The sequence below is a fragment of the Synchiropus splendidus genome, chromosome 5, assembly GCF_027744825.2.
Source record: "Synchiropus splendidus isolate RoL2022-P1 chromosome 5, RoL_Sspl_1.0, whole genome shotgun sequence".
Lineage (NCBI taxonomy): Eukaryota > Metazoa > Chordata > Actinopteri > Syngnathiformes > Callionymidae > Synchiropus > Synchiropus splendidus.
In genome coordinates, this window is record NC_071338.1 from 5324071 (window position 1) to 5344387 (window position 20317).

The 20317-nt window shown below is 41.2% G+C and overlaps 1 protein-coding gene across 34 annotated transcripts in view; it reads right to left on the reverse strand.

The window, feature by feature from the left end:
• The window catches only part of tcf7l2 (transcription factor 7 like 2), an 88696-nt gene that overhangs the window by 55724 nt on the left and 12655 nt on the right, over positions 1–20317 (reverse strand). For 30 of the 34 annotated variants that reach the window (XM_053866103.1, XM_053866109.1, XM_053866108.1 and 27 more), the window contains exon 4: positions 5419–5520. The exons of the other annotated variants lie outside the window; for them this stretch is intronic. In XM_053866103.1, coding sequence (XP_053722078.1) covers positions 5419–5520 — 102 coding nt within the window. The remainder of the gene's footprint in view (positions 1–5418; positions 5521–20317) is intronic. 34 annotated transcript variants of the gene reach the window in all.

A 20317-nucleotide genomic window follows, 5' to 3' on the forward strand; every position in this document is an offset into this window, starting at 1 on the left:
GCAGCACTACACACTACAGCATTTTTTTTAATAGCTCCGGCTGTGTAGCGGGCTCCCTATGCCTTCCAGAGTAGCTTGCCTAAACACATGTCCCCCTTCCACACAAAAACAACTCATCAGCCACATTATGTCAAATTCTGTGATGTTCCACGTTGAAGACTAGATTTCGCTTTGATCAGCCAATTTAGCCACTTCATGATTGCAGAAGTCATAGGGCCATATGAGTGCGTACGATCTTGAATACAAAGAGGGCACTGAGCAGTTGACTGTAAATGAATGAAAAATCATTATTGAACAAAAGGCGGTGTAACATGTTATCATGCATTAGTTGACCAACTATCACTCTCATTAAGCATTCTTGCAGCTTGACTCAAATTTTCACAATGTGGTTTTACAAGCCAGAAGGTGAAAAAGTACAATCGAATAGTGGGAATGTTGTGTAGACATATCTAGGCTGTGAATTCTAGTCTTCTAAATGAGCTAAGCAAGATCATCGCAGACATAGGCCCATGAAAAAAGATAAAAATGGATAAGTTATTTGTCCACATTTTATTACAGAAAAAGAGGGTAGCTAATGATCCCAAGAAGTCATGCTGGAGAAAGTTTAGTAGGTGAAATCCTAAGTGCAATGTGTGGGAGTCCTTTGCTGACTGCAGGTTCGCTCATTAACAGCAGAGGCAGCCAGGCCTTCCTGAGACTCGAGAAATTGTCTGCACAGTCCAGGTGCATGGTCCATTCAACCCTCGGGAAGCTTCCTTTATCCCCATTTTTCAGAATGGACAGAATCAGTGTAAAGAAGCTGAATGTGGCGCAGGCTATATTTTTTCACTGACCAAGGGTACCAGTTGCATGGCCATCCATGGCGCACTGAAAGGATTCACATGGTCATTCCTTAATATATGCATGGTCACAACATACATTCTTTTTTTCATTACATTAAACAAAACAAGTCCCTTCTTTTAGTGCATTTAAGTACACAGGCATCATACAAGGGGAAAGAGATGTTGACTGGTTACAAAGACTGAGGTGGGAGGTCTAGTTTAGATTGCATCACTTTTGCTTCACTAATTACCACGGATCTAGATCAACGTACCCTCCTTTCCTTAGTTCCTAGTCCTCCACCTACAGCACAAACATGGACGCCTGCGCACGCACACGCACACACACACACAAAGGCACAGTAAGAAACAGTTGGGAAATGGTTAACACACCAGCCATCCCCTGCTGCCAGTGAAAGCCTAAAAACAATGGGGACATTGTTCATTTTGAGACTGGGCTTCAGATGCTAAGACTGTGTGTGAGAGAGTATATATTCTTGTCGTGCATGTTTCTGCCCCAGTTCTCAGGAGGGTGAGATAAGAAACATAATTTAATCCCCAAGCCATTATGCAGTGGTATTTAATGATATATGTAGTGCATCACGCGACCAGATCAAAAAGGCACTCTCCTAAGTCATCAGTTATAGCTTGTGAGGATGAGAGACCTGTTGAGCCAATCATTGCAAGCAAATAAAACCTGTGTACATATGGCTCAATGATTTTTAGGGGAAAAAATCCAACACCAGTTTTTCAATCTGCAATTGTGATTTTGATCTGATGCACAATCAAATTTAAAACAAGCACTAGAGCCAAATTCACATTGTACAGTAACCTCTTTGAAGATGACAATATCACATCCTACATTATAATATTATCGCTGATATTGTGTTACTCAAAGCAACTTACTTTACCTAAATGTTACTTATGAGAAACACTGACAAACATTCTATACAACCTATTAACTGAACCTTTATAAGAAATCTTAGCAACCTGATCAAAGTAGGTGAGGGAGAAAAATTGAGCAGCAACTGGAGCAACTTCTCCAAATTGTTGAAACAAATCCACGAGTAAAGCGCATAGAGCAAGCTGAGTGGCCAACAGGGTTCTAAAGAGAACGTGATCTCGCCATATACTGTGTGGTGCGGCCATTTTTACTAAGACAGATGCAGCGCTGCAAGTGAGAGAGAACAGACACGGAAAAAATGGATAGCGCAGCAGGTCACACAGCACATCAAAAAACCATTGCTTTTGACATGACTGTCTTGTCTTAATTTGCAGTTTCTATCAGACTACATGCATCGTTTTCGAATAAATGTGTGTTTAAGAATAGAACAAGATCAAAAACATCATAAAATTGGAATTTGAAATCTGTAATCACATTTGTCTTTACTGATGCCATGAATCGACATAATGGTCTTGACCATGGTTACTTTAAAAATCTAGCTAGAAGGGATGTCGGCATAACAAAGATCGTCTAGACCAATGCAAAAATACACATCAATCAGAGCATAAATATGAAATCACTTCCAGCCAATGACAGAAAAGTTCAGCTGGTAGTCGGTTTTGGGGGCTGCCTGCAGGGTGGTCAGGCACTTCAAACGGGCACTGCATGGCCCTCTTTAAGAGCATTGTACACAGGGGCAGGCAGTGTGGCCTTAAAAAGACGAGCCAGCAAGAGGTAACTTCCCTACTCTGTCTTACTCCCAACGTTTCCATCAGTCAGGCAGAGACCAGCATACATTTCTGTTCATCCCCTCCATTCTCCTTAGCAAAATCCATCAACTAGTAGCGATGCGCAGAAATACAGACAGTATATTTTTTATTTAAATCTCTTCATTTTCATTTGTCATGTGTATAATATGCAGTGCAACCACCAATAGTACACTATAGCTGAGTGGTGTTTCAGAAGGACTGGACTAGATCAGGATAAAGCATTAAAAAGAAGTAAATCATGTCAACAGCTCCACAGAGGAATATATGGACATTGAGTTGGAGAACAAATCAGTGTTTGTTCAACAAAAACAGGGTTGCTCACATAATTATTTAAATGTGCGAAGAAGATAAATTGAAGATGCTAAATTGAATCTGCAATTACGGTAGATACATTTCTAGAAAACAACATTGTATACAACAATCCCATCTGACACTGCTGGGAGCATATGTGGGGTTATGATTGGCGTTCCTACTGCTGTCCACAATAATCCTTCTACTCTTTATGAACGACAAGGCAGTATGATGCAAACCAGGGAAACATTCAATCCCACTTCCTTCTCAGTCAGACGAGGATGGCAGAGCAGGATGGAAGCAGCGGCAACAATGCTAGGAGCATTTCACGTTTAATTTCATCACTGGCGCCAACAGCGAGTTGTGAGCCTGTGCGGCAATGCTGCAACGTCTCTGATCTCAGCAGCATGTGTACTCCTATCAAACAGATCACAGGGGGCCCAGGCAGCATGACCAAAAATATTACAATTAGTGGTGCAATAGATCACCACTGATCTGTGATCCATACAGGACGCTCACCACAGTTCGGCATGCACATGGTCCGCAGATGGGTTGATGGAAAAAAATGTACATGTTCACGGTAAGGCTAACAGTGCCCAAGTTGCCCATAACTGCTTGTTTGAAGCAGAATCACTGCAGTGCATCATTGACAGGACCCAAGATGAAGGCAGCTCTACAACACTCACAACCACTGCGGCATTCAAGCAGCCATTTGAATCCAACCTGGCTAAAGCCAGTACAGAAGCTATTAGTAACAAACTCTCACACAGTTGTCATGCACATTGTGAGCAAATTAACAACAGCAGATCCATCTAAATCTCAACACGTAGACTGATCCCCATCAAAGTGTTTGTAAAAGTAGGAAGCCCTGTATTTAGTGCTGCAGACACAGTGGCATACTCCATCATGCTAAACACAGAATTCAAATCCATGCTTAAAGATGATTACATGATCACATCTTATAAGTGGATTAATTATGCCAGGCATATAATGTGAAAAAAAGAAAGCCCAAAATAAGGCATGACAGGTTAACATGGATATAACATGTATGTACATCTGTATAACATGTAACATGTATACAATCTTCAACAATCGTCTTTGTCTGCTTCTGCTTCTGTCTCTCTCTGTCTGAGCTCTCTAGTTACCTTGGAAGTCTGTAGTGAGCACGACGGGAGGATGATTTAAATTAATTTCATTCATTGGGCAAATGTGCATTTGGACAAAGTTATACTTGTTTAAACGGGTGATGTCAAAATCGTAACTTCAGAGCGAAAACAGTTTTGATTATTACCACAGTAAGAAGAGTGTCTTAATTTCCGCATTAAATTTCATTGGTTAAAATGGACAGAAATGTAACAATTCGTAAAACAATTTCCGCTCATCCTATTGTGATGCAAATAGATTTGAGTCTGTACCTCATATTGTTCATCTTAATTTCACAGTAAAGAAGTGGCCCTTAAGTCTTATATAAAAATAACAGCATCATTGAGGAAGAAAAGCCGGGACTGAACAGAGCATTTTTTTCTTATTTCAAAAGTAACAGTCATTGGTAGTACTGCATCTGAAACACATCATTTGACAAGGTTTCTGTTTCAAATCAAAAGCCATGTCAACTGCGGCTATTTTGAGATGTGCTTAACTGAAATGGGCAACTCACCAGGGAGTCCATGGCTCACAAAACTTTCACCAAACTCAACAATATGGTTTTAATTCTACACTACTAGATCTACTGTGGAAAACTCACAATTGCAGTGTGATAAGGCATTTAATCGTAAACACAATAGCATTAACAGTTACTTAGCCGTGTGTGTGTGTTTTCACAATAACATGCAGAAGATGGACATCTCAAAAACAAGACAAATTCAGAGTGCCAATAACAGCTCCAGGCATTCATGGTCACCTCGCTAATTCTGTACACTCCCCGCTCTCATTGATTTTCTTGGCTCACTGACCTTGTGACCACGAACAAATACCTCCCAATGCTCAACCTTTGCAGTGACCTCTCGAAAACTTTCTGCCTCTGGCAAAATGTTAAGTTCACACTCAACTCTTGCTTCATGAGCTCTGAGCCTCTCAGATATTTGCATGCCCGAGGTGGAGGAGTCTCTTTTCTGTGTATGTACTGCATATGCCCCGGTGGCTGTCCAACCAACTCTCTCAAACAACTGTCCGAATGTTCCTCCAACTCCATTGAGGGGGAAATCAATGTGGAAGGAACACCCACACTTGGCTCAAAAGCTGTGTTTTAGTACATCCGTATTCCCTTCCTCTTCACACGAACTAAAATACTAAAATTCCCATCAGTAGTCAAACACACAAACTGCTTTACACAGAGTGTAAGGATGGTATTTCAAAACCCAACCTATACAGCACCAAAAAGGTAACCCCACAACAAAGCCAACATTTCATTGTGAAATTGAACCAAAGAATTTGTCTCGTTGTACTCATTATAAATAAATGCAAACAGAGTAATTTCAAACGGCCATTCAAAAAGATAAAGCCAATAACAATGCAAAAGGCTTCAAGATGGACAAGCGACAGACAGAGGAGCCTTGAATAGGTAAAGAAGAAAAGTACCGAGTATAGTGTTACTTACAACGATGTGTGCCGGTGATGGCGACCTGGCATCTTTAAGTGCTTGTCTACTTTGAAGACCTCCTTGTTGAACATCTAGCAGGGGCCATTTCATCTGTAGATACTGAATGGCAGAAAGAAAACAAAATGGAAAGAAAGAAACAAAACATGTTAACAATGCAGAAAGCAAAAATCAAAAAGGAACAAATAAAAATAAGACAAAGAAAGGGGAAGGGGGACATTTCTCGATGGTTGTTGAAACACATGAAAATAATTAAGGATCAAGACAACAACAAGATGGATGGACTGAGAATGGCCTTCAGTATTTGTCACTAGTTAGGACCTGTGGCACACACTAGTGTTTCACTTTAACTGACATCAGTATGGGGGCAAAGGTCAGATACTGTAAGTATGCACAAGCTAAACTTGGAGATGGCCAAATGTCATAAATGACTTTTATTGGAGCCCATAAACAGGCTGTAACGTGGCGTCTTACCATGCTTCTCCGAGGCTAGACCTATTGTTTAATTCTATAAATGATTTACTCAGGTGAAGTCCTTGCTGTGGTAATATAGTATCTAGCAAGTAAGACAGGCTATGCCGAGGGGCTAGAAACCCCAAGTATATTCATGTCAAAGGTCACCCTGTTTCATCGAAATTAGGTCAGTCACTCCACTACAACCGGCAATACTGCGCATATACGCGATAAAAGGTAACAATGTTTTGAAGGGCTTCATCATTATTCAGCATTTTATGTCGACATGCTGCGAGATTTAAAGTCATAAGCATTCCTCAAGAAACTTTTTATTTTTAACTAGCTGGACAAAGTTGGGCATTAGATGTAATGAGGGGGGTAATAGACATATAGCTATAACTTGTTTATAGAGGTGGCAATATGACAATATTAGATTGCGAACGATGCATACGTTTTGACGATCTGCCAATGTACTGGACCGTCTCTGTAACATTCTACACACTATAGATCTATGCTGACGCATGCTGAAGACAGTGAAGGTGATAGCCTTGACTGTGGCAAAAGGAGTGGGAAATAAGGACATCCGTGCAGGAGAGGGACGCAAGCGAAGCACAATGCTTACCAAGTGGGTCAGCTTCAGTCCAGCTATTGCAAATGTTCTCACACACACTAATCTGTCGCAGGTTTTACAAACATGCCAAGGAAAACTGAGCCCTGGCAAGGACCAACAGCTTTCCGACATCCCCCGCCCCAGCCCACTTTCCCTCAACCCACTGGGCTGCCCTGCTAACGGACATACTGGCTGGGTTTGAGCAGGCCGTGACCCCTGACCCTTCTGTGCTGCACTACCCCTTCCCGTTCCCCATTCTCTGACCTGAAAACTCTTGTGCTGGGGGGGGGGGGTAACTCAAGAACCATTCCAATGTGACAAATTGTTCTGGAGTTCCAGGGTAGCTCTTTCTTCTCTCTCCTCTTCTCTGCCTCCCACTTACATAAACGCTAACCTGCCCCCTTTTTGAAAGACCCCCCAGCCTGGAGGACCCGCCAGTGGTTGTGCTTTAGCTTTGGGTTGTTCAGCAGACTTTCCCTTTGAGTCTCCTAACAGCCCACCATCCCCCAAGTCCTCATCCCCTGCCCTGCGCCCCTCTGTCCTGCCAGCCTCACAATAGCAGCTGAATGAATCAATTGTCTCTGATGAAGTGAAAGACAAGAGAGTTCTCTAAATCCTAACAGAGGGATGAACTCTCACTCTCACCCTCCTCATTTTCAGTTTCTCTTCTTTAGCCAGTCCAATGAACACATAAGGGTTTCTTAATGTCCAGCCACTATTCATGCTGATATTTAATAATGACGACATAGACAAGTTCGGAATCAATATAGTAGATCTTAATATCGATCTTAATATATCTAATTATGTAAAGTCATATATTATAACATAGATATGTCACAAATGTATTCACATTGTACAAAATAAAAACACAGCAATATCTTAAAAAGTAGTGAGGAATGTTCAGCCATTGAGCAGGTAACGGGAAAACACTGCATTAGGCTGAGCAGCACAATATTAAAACAATATTAAAGAGGCGCTCAAATTGCAATGAAATTGGACCTAAATTATGCAGAATAAATTATTGTTCCAGATCAACCAGGTACTAATACATTAATGCACTGTAAATGTGTTACATGACAAGTTGTGACATGACATTTGTATAAGTATTATATTATTATATCACATGGTTTCATAATGGTTAGATTGCACGCAATTCAGTCAATATTCATTGTTACATTATACAGAGAGAAGAACCGTTTTTGTGATTGCTGCCCCTTAATTCCACCTCGGAACGACAGTTGTGTGTATTGTGTGGTGTGTTACTGTCACTCAGTTTTGTGTTTGTTTGTTTGTTACTTTAAACCATGAACAGAGAGGGAAGTGATCAAATAAAAAGCAAACAAAGGAGACATGGGTCAGGCAGTTGAAATAATCTTCGACTGGTGTGAAACCACTCCTGCTCTGTTATCACTAGACCAGTGCTGATGAGTGTTTTGACACGTTCACAAACAAACACAACGCATCCAGGGGACGTTCTATAATTAACCAGCTATTCCCACAAAGCTGGTTTATTGTGTCCTTTAAATGCCAATAGTGAGTATTATATATATGTATATATATAAAAACATATGACCCCACAGCAGAAGCAGAAGCCACACCAAGGGTGGACTTGGACTTAGCTCATTCAAGCCACCAAAAATATCCTCAATATGTCATGCCTTACTTTGTAGCGGTGGACAATTGGACCAATGACGAACTGAGCTGATGGATCATCAAACACTTTGCTCTTGACAAACGTGAAAAAAGGACAGGAGACAGAAGGATTGAGAGCCGGCATATGGATGCTGGGCACTGCTCTACATGGTCCAGATGATTAGTAATCCATCTGTGGCCAGACTGTGCCACAGTCCGACACAATATGTTCACACAAAACACGGACTGTTATATGACCCTTGCTATTTGCAAGTTGTACACCTCAAAAACAACGTTAAAACATGGTCAAGGCAACAGGCTGTGCTGGCCTCAGGGATGCGGTTGACAGCTTGCAGATTAAACCAATCACGCAGCTGTAAAGAGCATTATTATAGTCTGAAATGATCAAGACGGTAAAAGGAGTGGTTTCAAATCTTGTTGAGCTTAAAGGATTAGTCCATCCAGTGTGACTACAACGATTTGCCTATAAAAACAAGCATGTATGCTCTTGATCTGTTACTGATTGTGTTGGATGTCTCCTCAGTAATAAAAGACAACATGTTATTGAGGAGGGGGCCACCAATCTTTCTTAATTGAAGCAGAAGAAGCCTTCTCTTTAATTCCTGCAGTAAAGACAATTTTGATTAACATTCTTCAAAACAACATTAGTAGAAGGACAAAACTGATCAAGTTGGCTGAGCGTGAAGAGCCCATCAGAGCTGCTACGCTTCTCATAGACGTTTTATGAGTAAATATTAAAAGAAAAAAAGAAACACACATATTCCCACACCTGCTCTGATAGCCGGCGGCATTTTGCAACCAGGAAAATAAAAGCGCAATGTGGGCAGGCCTGGGGTTTGTGTGCCCTGGGGCAGGAAATGGTCCGCTGGGCCTATATTTTCTAAAAAGCCACAGCCGCTTGGGGGTTCTACTGGGCCCTGCAGTGCCTAGGTTGCTGACCAAATCCAAACCCTGCCCTTCGTCTATTTCTACCCTGTGTGCCAACGATCTCAACCCGTATATGAACTACAGGTAACTATATAGATGATGGGGAAAAAAACGTTACTGGCCCCTCTCAAAACAGAATGATCCAATGACCAGTACTGCCAAGAAACCAGAGTTATGAAGAAACTGATGAAAAATTTACTGGTTGGGATTGTTTTTCGTGAGTAAATAGGTAACGCAAATAATAGTCTGGGACAATTAAGAAAAAATCTGGCATTCATCTGGCAATTCTCTCTTTTCCAGGTTTTCCGCTGCACTTTATAGCCTGCCTTGATTACATCTCTAGATCATGGATGAGTTCAGACACATGCTCAGCAAAGCAACCAATCAAATATTAATAATTAATGCGACAAACCTTAATTTTCAAACACAACTACAACAAGAACTTGTGGCAAACTGCTGGTTTGCTAGATCCACATTAATGCTAATTGCTGTTAGCTGCACTTTGCATTCTGTGTTTTGTTTCTTTACGCCTTGAAACAGTGCCTTTACCAAAGATATCATTGTATTTTTCCCCATCTTTGTTGATGTCTTAATTACTTAGATAATCTTAGCAAGAAGCTATTGCCCATAGCTATGCTACAGATGTTTAGAGTGTAGTGTCTTATGATCTGTCTGTTCTCTTTTCTAACAATTCAATAAAAAAAGAAAGAAAAATCAGGATACTCTGTTTCTCTTCTTTGACAAATTCTATTTCCTCTGAATTCACATCAGCCTCTCAAAAAAATTACATTTTACCTACAGCTTAAAAGGTCAGTCATTCTACCCATTATTAATGGGAAGATCTGAACTGCAGTGCAAACATGCCATATTCAAGCTGAAAGTGCAAACTGTGCCACTTCTTCTGCAAATTGTGTATCACAATCAAAATGCTGAATTGCCTTCGCAACTATAATGGGAAAATTTACTTCACGGCCTTTCAGTCACTGGAATTACTTCAACGAAACTAAAGGTAACCATACATGACCGCCACATGAATTTTGCGCATGCTGAGCAGATGTGTTTTTTAAACAACCAGCAATTGACCAAAAAGTTTCAAGAGATTACACAATACGCAGCAAACAATTCACGGAAGTGAATTACACTGACATCTAGACAGACAAAAACAAAGATTAAAAACACATGGCTACCCAAATAGTATTCTTCAAGGAACTGAGATGGTGACATTATTGCCATCTAAAAACGTCCAAACAAGTCAAAGGACGTAAACAGCTTTTCATTTCTGACTTTTACACCCCTCCCCGTCTCCTACTGTCCCTCTCACTGTGTCATTAAGGGTATCTCTTGGCTGCTCTATAAATAGCACTGGGGAGGGTGAAGGCCAGCAGGAGTGGGCTAGTCTACCATCAGTCGCACTAATGAACAGGTGCTCTGGCACCTTTAGCATCAAGCTTCCAGACAGTTTGCCTCTGCTTTTAGGCCTTTCTGTTGCTTCACAGGGTTAGACATGCCCCTCCTCAGTCTTTTTATTATTATTTTTATTAGTAGTAGTAGTAGAAGTAGTATTCAACCCAAATGAATAACCACATTAACAATTTCATTACTCCCTTAATGTAACATAATTCTCCAAATATTATATGAAAGGGAAATTATCTATTGGACTGAAAGGAGAAATCTATTTCTGCATGCATGTATTCAAATATCATATTGAATGAAACTGTGAAATCTGTGCTCCACCTAAAATTGTGTCTTGTGTCAACATTTCATCATTTCACCAAGTGTTATTTCAAATCACAGACACCTCCTGTGCAGACCTGTGTTAATGTTTCCAGCTGTGGAGGGGGAACATTCTACTTAACACTGTACCTAACTTTGCAGAATTTTAAGAGGCCAAGTCATTTATACAACACTTTAAACTTTTCAAATGAAAACTGCTCTGACTCCCCATGTACTAATTCCGAAAACAATAACATTTGCAAAAATATCAAATGTGATACAGCTAGAGAGAGAGCTAATATCCTGCTTCAACTTTGACACATATTGACCTACATGAGATCAGCATGAGGTAAACAATCACATCTGCAGGTGTGCGTTAGGGCTCTTGTGCAAGGTGTATAATAACTACATGTTTGTTTGCACCGAGTAGTGTCAGGAGTGTGAATGAGAAGAATCGAGAGAGTAAAGGAAGAAAAAGGGGAACAGCAGCAGAGCTCTGCTCAGGGAGATGAGAAAGCTGATTGCAGCGCCCACATTGTGCTGGAGAACGGCGTATTTGTTATTGCACTGAAAGAAAGCTGAACGCTGCCCTTGATGTTGGGTGTCTGGTTTTGTTCTGCGAGAGTTCACTATGAATTAGTTAAACGGTAGACTGGATATAAGGAAGCTCTGTAACATGCCTCAGAGGGAGACAATGTGTACAGTCGACAAAGGCTTCCGATATTCTGAAAATGCTGTACGCTATCACACAAATCCACCTACACATATTCATCAATCAGGAATGTGGAAGGCATCAGAGAACAGAGAGATAGAGACAATTAATCTTCACAAAAGCATCACGGAAAAAAATAAATAAAAATATTCAGCTGGTTTCTTTTTGTCTGCACCTGCAAACACTCCTCGAAGCAGTTATGCCTCAATATTGATGAGGTCTGATTCCACCCTCAGTTTGTCTCGAGTGAGGTTTGAGGGCACGGATTTAAAAGAATTTAAGCTAATTCATAAGCCTAAAGCTTTTGGCGTAGGCCCCCAAATATTATCAGAATGATTGCTACATATACTGTATTTCCTCTGATGTCTCTGGGAGAAAACCATACAACTCTGACTAGATGAATGTATGCACTTCCAGCATGGGTGCCAAAGCTTCATCAGAAATTACGCAGAATCCCAAACCAATGTAGGCTGCTTCACTCCTTTCCAACTCTAGTCCTGTCTTTTGTCGGACGACATGTGAGTTCAAGTGTAATGTACTTCAAGCCCCAAACACACGCACCCAGACATCCAACAGGCTCTGTCAGTGATCCACATACCACCCCAGCCCCGACTTCCCTGACTCCATCTTCTACATGCAGCAAGAGTCAAAAAAAAAAAAAAAAAAATTAAACACCAATTGGCTCAATCACTTTTGATCTGTCCATTATGTTCTCAGAAACACATGCTAATAACGGACAAACATTTAATGTGGTGGTTTACAGATTATCTATCCCTTCAATCAGGAAGGAATTAACACATCTCTCATGAGAAGCAACTTTAATACAAATCATTGGAAACGGAAGTGATGTACAACACATTAGCCCTGTATAATTATGCTTGTTCTGAATAGGCCTTAAAAGAGGCTTCATTTCTTTTTCCTATAGCTCGCTCCAATAAAGCCCCAAGACAAAAATCCCACGCCACAATAATATGTCAATAATGAGCCAAGGCCATCTATTGATCAGCTTAATTTTGCATCTATTAGCAAGGGAATGGCTTGCTCCGGGGGCGAGGGGAGCCAGGCGCTAACACGCACCGACAGGCTGGATGGAGATCATTACAACTGATGTTCACACACACGCTGTGATTGACATGGAGATAAGGTAGGAGAGGGCTTGAGCTTGCATGCCTCCCTGCACACTAAGCTAATGATACACCAAACATGTGCTTAGTGTGTGCTTCAGTGTGTGTGCGCATGGGGCACAGACTTGACAGAAAGTGTCTATCTTGGAGGAGAAAAAAAATCAGAAGTGAAGAAAAGCAGCCCTTTGCTAATTGGAATGGTCAAACAGGGGAGGAAAGAGGCAATATTTAGACGAGCACCTTAGCTGAATCCCCTTACCCAATTATTTACTCAGTGAAGTGGCTGTGGCCTGAATTGCATCTATTTCTCTGATATCTCCTTATGTTCAGGAAGTTATGACAGGGAATTCATTTTATTAACTAGATCATTGATTGAACAAAAAGGTGATACCAGGTGTTAAACAAATACAGTGTGATTCTGCCCGCTCTACTTTACAGGACGTTCCAACTGCACTGGTCCGCGTTTGGTATTGACGCAACCAGCTGCAATATAGGATGCTGCATGTAACTCAAATGTAAGGCGGAAAGGTAAGGCCCAGACAGTGGAAATAAATCCTTAGCTTGAACGCGGAATAGAAATAGATGATACAGTATATGAGAGATGACCGGAGGAGGTCTTTCTTTTACGCAATATGGGTTCCATAGAGGTGAAGTCAGTAGCAGAGAGAGAAAAAGAGAGAGAACACCGCTACAATCTGTATGTTTTTGTCAGCTGAGAGATGCAGCGCAGGGATCGAGGGAGCAGGGATGAGATGGGGAAGGGAGCGGGGCAGAGGAGGAGAGAGGAAAAAAAGCCCTCAGCCAAGCCATCAAGTTGAACATTGAACTTCACAGTAGTAGCTGCCTTTCTCTGCCTCACCGTTTGATGTTACCTCCAAAGCTCGCGATCAAAGGCTAGGAGTGTGGCGTGGGGAAGTCCCAAGCTCTTAGCCTGCCAGCCCGTGATATATGCAAACGTCAACGCCAAAAAGAGCACTGAGCTCACTAGCTAAGAAAAAAAGAGTAAGCCTGCATGGAAAGCAGCTACATAGGAAGGTTTGTGACTAATGACTGACAAGGTGGTGATGCAACATATCAGTTAGAATGTACGTGATGGAGACACACACCTGAAGGAATACTCTGTAGGGGTTGAATGAAAATATCGAGAGGCATGATGTTCCATTTTTGACTTATAACATGCCATTACTGATATACTGGGTTGGTAGTAGAAGAGAACACTGTGCTATTTACAAACAGCGTCAATTCATGGTTTTGAAGCTCCTAATAGTTGACTAAAATCCAGTGTCAACTGGTCGACAATTCGACACTTGGGGATTGCACATTTTTTCAACAGGGGGCCTCAACTCTGCAATAGTCAGACTAAGAAAGCACAACTGGCAGAGTTCATGCCTTTATCTCAATCATTTTTATAAACACATTTTCATCAACCAGATCTCATGATCTGGTGTCTATTTTTGGGTCACTAACAGGCACATAGAATTCACTGCGTTGAAGTGGGTATTAATATGGAGAGCAGTGAAGAAAAAGAAAAAACGCAAACTACAAGGCCAGGATTTTGTGTCGGAGTTTGTCAACAGGGTGATTAAGAGAACAGCAGAGAGCATTGCGCATCATTAAAGGTTGTCAATACACCTGCCTCATGACATGGGTGCATTTTTGAGAAGCAGGAGAGAGAGGACAAAAGAAATGTATAGGAAAAAAGGACGAGTACTGTAATGAAATCCTAATTTCCAGGAAAAACAGCTACATTCAAAATGCTGTATGTCAGAATGTTTTCAGCTATGCCCTCACATAATTTGTTGAAAATGTTATTTCTGATTTTGTACTGGGGATCACAATGATGTAGGGGTTTCAACAGTTTGTAATGTCAACAAAACACAGTGATATCTTGTTACATCATTTCTGCTAGTATGTACTTGTCAGTCAGATAGTGACTAAAATGCAGTTGTTGTGGTTGTGACATGATTAACAGCTCAGAGTGTTGATCATGTATATGTCTTATGCCTTGCGTCTTCATCTGGAGTAAAAATCACATTTACTCATCGATGCAGTAACCGGGCCCAGTCGCTTAGTGGCAGCGAATTTGCAGGGTAGCAAGTAAAAAACAGCACACTGCTTCAAAGCCACCGCACTCTAGTATAGTCTAGGATAGTCTAATTAAAATAAACAAAGGTGTAAAGAAGATAGTGGACAGGACAATACAAACCAGCTCATTTGGACTGATGAGGATGTATGGTTATGGTCGTAACTTACTCACGTGCCATCGCACAGACCTTAACTGTGCAGTGACGAGGTCCATAACATGACATTAGTGGTGGTGCTGCTTAAGTGGATATAGCAAGTACATTTTTGGACAAAATTGGTTAGACTCAGCTTTGGGGGAAATTTAGGTGAGGTTAGGTAGCTTTATTGTCACATATGCTACAGTACAAGACATGTAGCATGGATGAAATATCTGACAGACCTGGAGGGCATGACATAAAAATCAACAGACAGGGACAAATAATAATTGCAAATCCAAGTCGCGACGTTTTGACAACTAACGAGAACAGACAAAAATCTATTTAACAATTCACCATGATAACACTGGCAGGGCAGATCACAAGTAAAGACTTGGGCTGGCAAATTGGATGAGTGGGGGAAAGCAGAAAGATTCGGGTGCAAGGTAGGAATAAGAATGAAGCAGTGAGAAAAGGAATAAGCGGAAAGCGAGCAGGAGATGGGAGAAAAAAAATCACAATGATGACACGCGAGTGCAAAGAGCGATTAAGGATTTACTTTCAAAAGGACTACCATTGATCTTTTTTGATAGACCTGCAATAAATCAAACTGGATTGACTCGACTGAGAACCAAGCTTAATCCTTTAGTCAGATCCAGGAGAACTCCAACCAAACCAGCTGTTAATTTAGGCTTTACAAGATAAAGCAGGAGAAATCCAACCTGATGTACCCTTGGGCAGGGGCTTACATCATCTCTGTATAGCAATCAACTTATTGCCAGTTTGGAGAGGTAATCAGAGTCCATACTGAGGAGGGAAAATGAGAAAGAGCTGGTATGCCGGCTGGAAAGAGGAAAAGGAGAATCTGAGGAGACAAGACAAGGTTGAAGGGCTGAAGACACAAACACAATAATGTCTGCTTAGTTAAAACGGTATGAGCCATTAAGCATGCTGGACACAGCATTTCTGCCTGAATCTTTTAAAATCATTAGTGTTACCCAGAAAAACATATTTAAGTCAAACTTAATCATCTGATCTAGGGTTCACAAGAACCGATACAAATTTGGCACAAGCACACAAAAAATATACCAGCCTCTTGCAGCACAGTTAGTGCCGAACATTCTTTGCCGCACCGCAGGGAGCAGTATACACGTGAGCGCACTGAAATTTCCACACCAAAGAGGACCACTGGCCATCCTTTAAAGAAAATGGAGGTGCTGTGAAAACACAGCACTTCGGCTTATTGCTAAACCAGGTAGTTGAATTGGTGAGTTTAGATAAGACGCATCCGAAGCGGATGGATGTGGAGCCGCTTTAAACTGATATGCAGGCGGTGGAAACACTTCAAACCTGGTGAAACACCTGAAGGTTCAAGCTTCACTTGTGTCATGCTTAAGACAAGCACACAGTGCACTGATTAGGTGAGAGAGAACCCTACATTAATGTGATGCTATATGATGGCCTTTCGAGTCATTTACACTACACATTGAATGAACTTTCATTTTAATTCAGACACATGTTTGTGGCAAAAAATAGAAAAACCGTGCAGCAATTATTCTGTCAAAAGGACAACTGAAAAACATTTAATTCTATATGAGACGTCGCAGGTGAATCTCTAGTCCGTGAAATATTTACATACTGTAGCAGGACTCTGAGACAGAGACTGTTCATTCATGAAAGTTTCCACTCCGGATGTTTTCTAAATTTTCAGATTCAGGTGGCTAATGAATGCTGCACCTGACACCAAAACGCTGAGGGATCTGGTTGTTTCCAATTCCGTTTCCGTTTCCCCGTAAACAACACCTGAGAAAGGCTGCTCATCCTTCTTGGTGAAATTGATAATTATTTCTTATCATTCCAAATGTCACGCTCAGACAAGCGGATGTTGCTAAGCATCAGCTGCGCTAACAGCCTGCTGCTGAGGAACCAGCGGCCTCACTTTCATGACCGCAGAAAATTCTCTGTGCTCCGTAAAGTGCTGGCACTTTAAATGGCGTGTTTAATTTGAAGGCGCTTCCCTGCACAGCATTTTCCCGTGCATGTGCTGCAGGATGCAAACTTTACATGTCAGATTGAAAGAACCTCCACAGCAGACGTGCTGCTGCTTAGTGAGCAGCGAGTAGGGAGCCATGGACGCATGACAACCGTCACAAATTCGTTGTTTTAGTTTTCTATGCGATACTTCAGTACTGGCATCCTCTTCATTGTCCCCGGGTTCACTGATCGCAGACAAACTCTTATAGAGCAGTGCTAATGCTACAACCCGGCATAAGTTAGGGACCATCAACAAATTGTGATTCGGTCAAGGCATTCATGAAATCTTCAAATATGCCAATGAAAAAACATTTTAGGAGAGAGAATTGTGCAGATGGGTCCACAGTTAACTTGTTAGGAGACATGAGATACATTAGGGGCAAAAGAGAGACAGCTCAATTCAGCTGGCAGAGCAGTCTGTCAAACACAACCAGGTTCAAGGAGACATGTGAAACATTGAATTTCTCATCTCTCCATTTGGTTAACTATTACATTTAAACATAAACAAATGGTGATGTTGGAGACAAACGCCATTGATAAGTTTAATCACATAATCTGATCATTGTTACATTTCATTTTAATATTCTATGACTGAAAGCCATGTCTATCCATAGGATATTTTATTGCAGAAGAAAAATAACTTGCATACATATGTTTGAAATCATCAAGCAGTTCAGTTGTGATGAAGATTTTTTGTATGAGATGACAACAAGCCAAGTCAGACACATCATATCAGAGGCCATTGGTATAATGTAACCAAAACATCACCTTTCTTAATTTCTCTCAACACCCTGTTAGGGACAGATCACGTCGAGTAGGTGCAAATGCAGTTCAGATGTAAATGGTACGCAATGCACTAATATTACAGCTTGTGAATTTATACATTTCTTTCGTGGCCACGTTGTTTTGAGATAGTAGCATATCGTTTTGATGGCATTTTAGTCCACCATCAACACCTTCAACCCATCTTCAAGAGAAAACAGCTTGATAGACAACGTTTAACGCAAACAATCAGTCGAGGCCTGAATCTTTCCACACAAAAGGTCCAATCTCGTTACATCCAACCCCTCGCCGTTTCAGTTCAACCAGCCACCCCACCCTGCAATTACCCAAGAGGCAAGCAAAACTCGTCACCATTTTCAGTGGTCAGTGTCACCTCAGCCAGGGTTCTGTCAGCCATGCTGTGGTGAGACTAGGGCACAACCACAGTAATTAAAATGGTTATTTTTATTTTCAGGCAAAAAGGGGTGATTTTTTTCCCAGACAAAAGTATTGTTAGGCTTAACCAACACAGTCAGATCTTTGTTTACTGTATGTCATCATCATGAGGTTAAACTTTGGAAATGCTTGTTTAAAACCAGGTTAGCAGACGCGGTGGTTAACGATTGAGAACCACAAAAAACAGCTCCATATCCAGCAGCCATGCACCAACACTAAACTCATTAGATGGTTCTCTTGTCTGTATTAACCACACTGTTTAGCAAACAACAACCAGATCATAGCTGGGATTCATTGATGGGCTGTGCAGAACCCTTTACGTCAACCTTGGAAGGAAGCTTAAGGGAAACAGGCATTGTTTCTGCACACAGTCCAAGGAAAGTCAAACCTAAGGGGTCCGAACAAAACCACACATAAATCAGTGTTAAGAAAAACAGCCTGCAGTCAGTCTGTCATGACCCTAACAGCACACAAAAAAACGGAGGCCCCAATCCTCTTCTGGTTACACAGCATGCACACAGGGATCACAAACTACATGGAGGCCCCCTTCCTATCACTAAATTGTCTGAGGCTCAGTGATTTTTGACTCTAGTTCATTCAATTGTGCAAACATCAACATGCGTACAGAAAATGAATCCATGTTGTGGGGACTAGTACTTGGGGCAAAATAGCATAACATTCATAAATGCAGGAAAAACTCTTCCCACTATTACAGCCTCTCCTAAATTTTAAATAAGCAGTCCTGACCAATTGGTGGTGGATGGCAATAGGCACCTCCCTCTTTAATCACAAGGTCACACTTTTAATTACACAGAGAGTAGTAATCTCAAAAGACAGATGGTAAACAGGCTGCCTTTCGATTACGTTATACCCAATTTAATCATTACAAATGTTATTTTGCCAAATTCTACCAAATAAAACACAAAATAGGATTGAAACAACAAATAAGGGGTTGAGGATTACAGGAATCTGTTGCCAACAGACTGTAACACTGTAGAACAAACAGGCATCTAACAAAAAGCAGTGGTCTCTAGCAGCAGCCCTGTCCATTTTTTGGCCACAAGCTGCTACGTTAATTTAAGTGGGTGCAGCTATAGCAAATATGACAGTACCAAGCTTCTCCCACAACTCAGCAAAGAACAGTGTGTGCAGGACCAACAGTCATCGTGAATACCTTTAGATGATCGTTCTACAGGGTTAGGACAAAATTAAGGAAACACCCTCAAGCTTTTTTGAGCTTGACGGTGTTTCCATTATTTTGTCCAACCCCTGTATGTGGACAGGTGCTCAGACACAAGAGTAGGAAATGCAAAGGAGACGCCGGGGGAGCAGAGCTGGGAATTCAGGGAAACCTCACAGCTTCAGAAAGTGCAAGTTATCTTCGACATGTCAGTCCAAAAAGGTAAAAATGTAATGAATAGGTGGTTATTTGTAAGTGATTTGTTTTACAGTGAACCAGAGTATCTCAACTCTCCTCATCAGCTTTCTATAAGGCCCACAATTTTAACTGATGTTTTCTCTTGTCCATACACTATTTAACCACAGTTTATCTCTATTGACTGACCTCATTAATGTCATGAATTACCTGCCTTAACTGGGATTCATCCCAAATGCAGGGGCATGACGAGGTATATCCAACCTACTCCAAAAAAAAAAAAAAATAATCCAATGCACATGACAATTACAGCTTGAGCTTGAAATTGGTGTGTTCACTTCAATTTTCTGTTTAACATCATATATAATATGCAAATTCCACCTTCTAAATCAGTCCCACCATCCTGTCCAGATATAACTATCTAGCGCAGTTTTCTAAACTACTTCAGTCTTAAGTGCCTTTGACAAGTTAAAAGTGAAAGAAAGCTGGAACCAGATGATGCAAAAAAAAAAAAAATCAATAATGAAATCTCAAAAAGCCTTTTTTGTTGTCAACAAATGTTGTTAATCAAATAAAAAATAATATAGCATTGCAGTTTTTACCCAATAAACCATGTCTGTAAGTTTAATATGTGTTCGTTCTGTCACAGAGCTTGTGTAGCTAACACTCACTGAAGCAAAACCACTCAGTTACTCGAGCTCGGCGAGCTCGGCGGTATGCAAAAACAGTGGTTAGCGTGCCGCCGGCCCACTGAGAGGCGTTGGGGAAAGCTTTGGTTTCAGCAACAAGCCACAGCCTGAATCAGAGAATGGTGGATATCAGACTGAGACACACATGGATAAGGACTCTCTCTCTCTCACC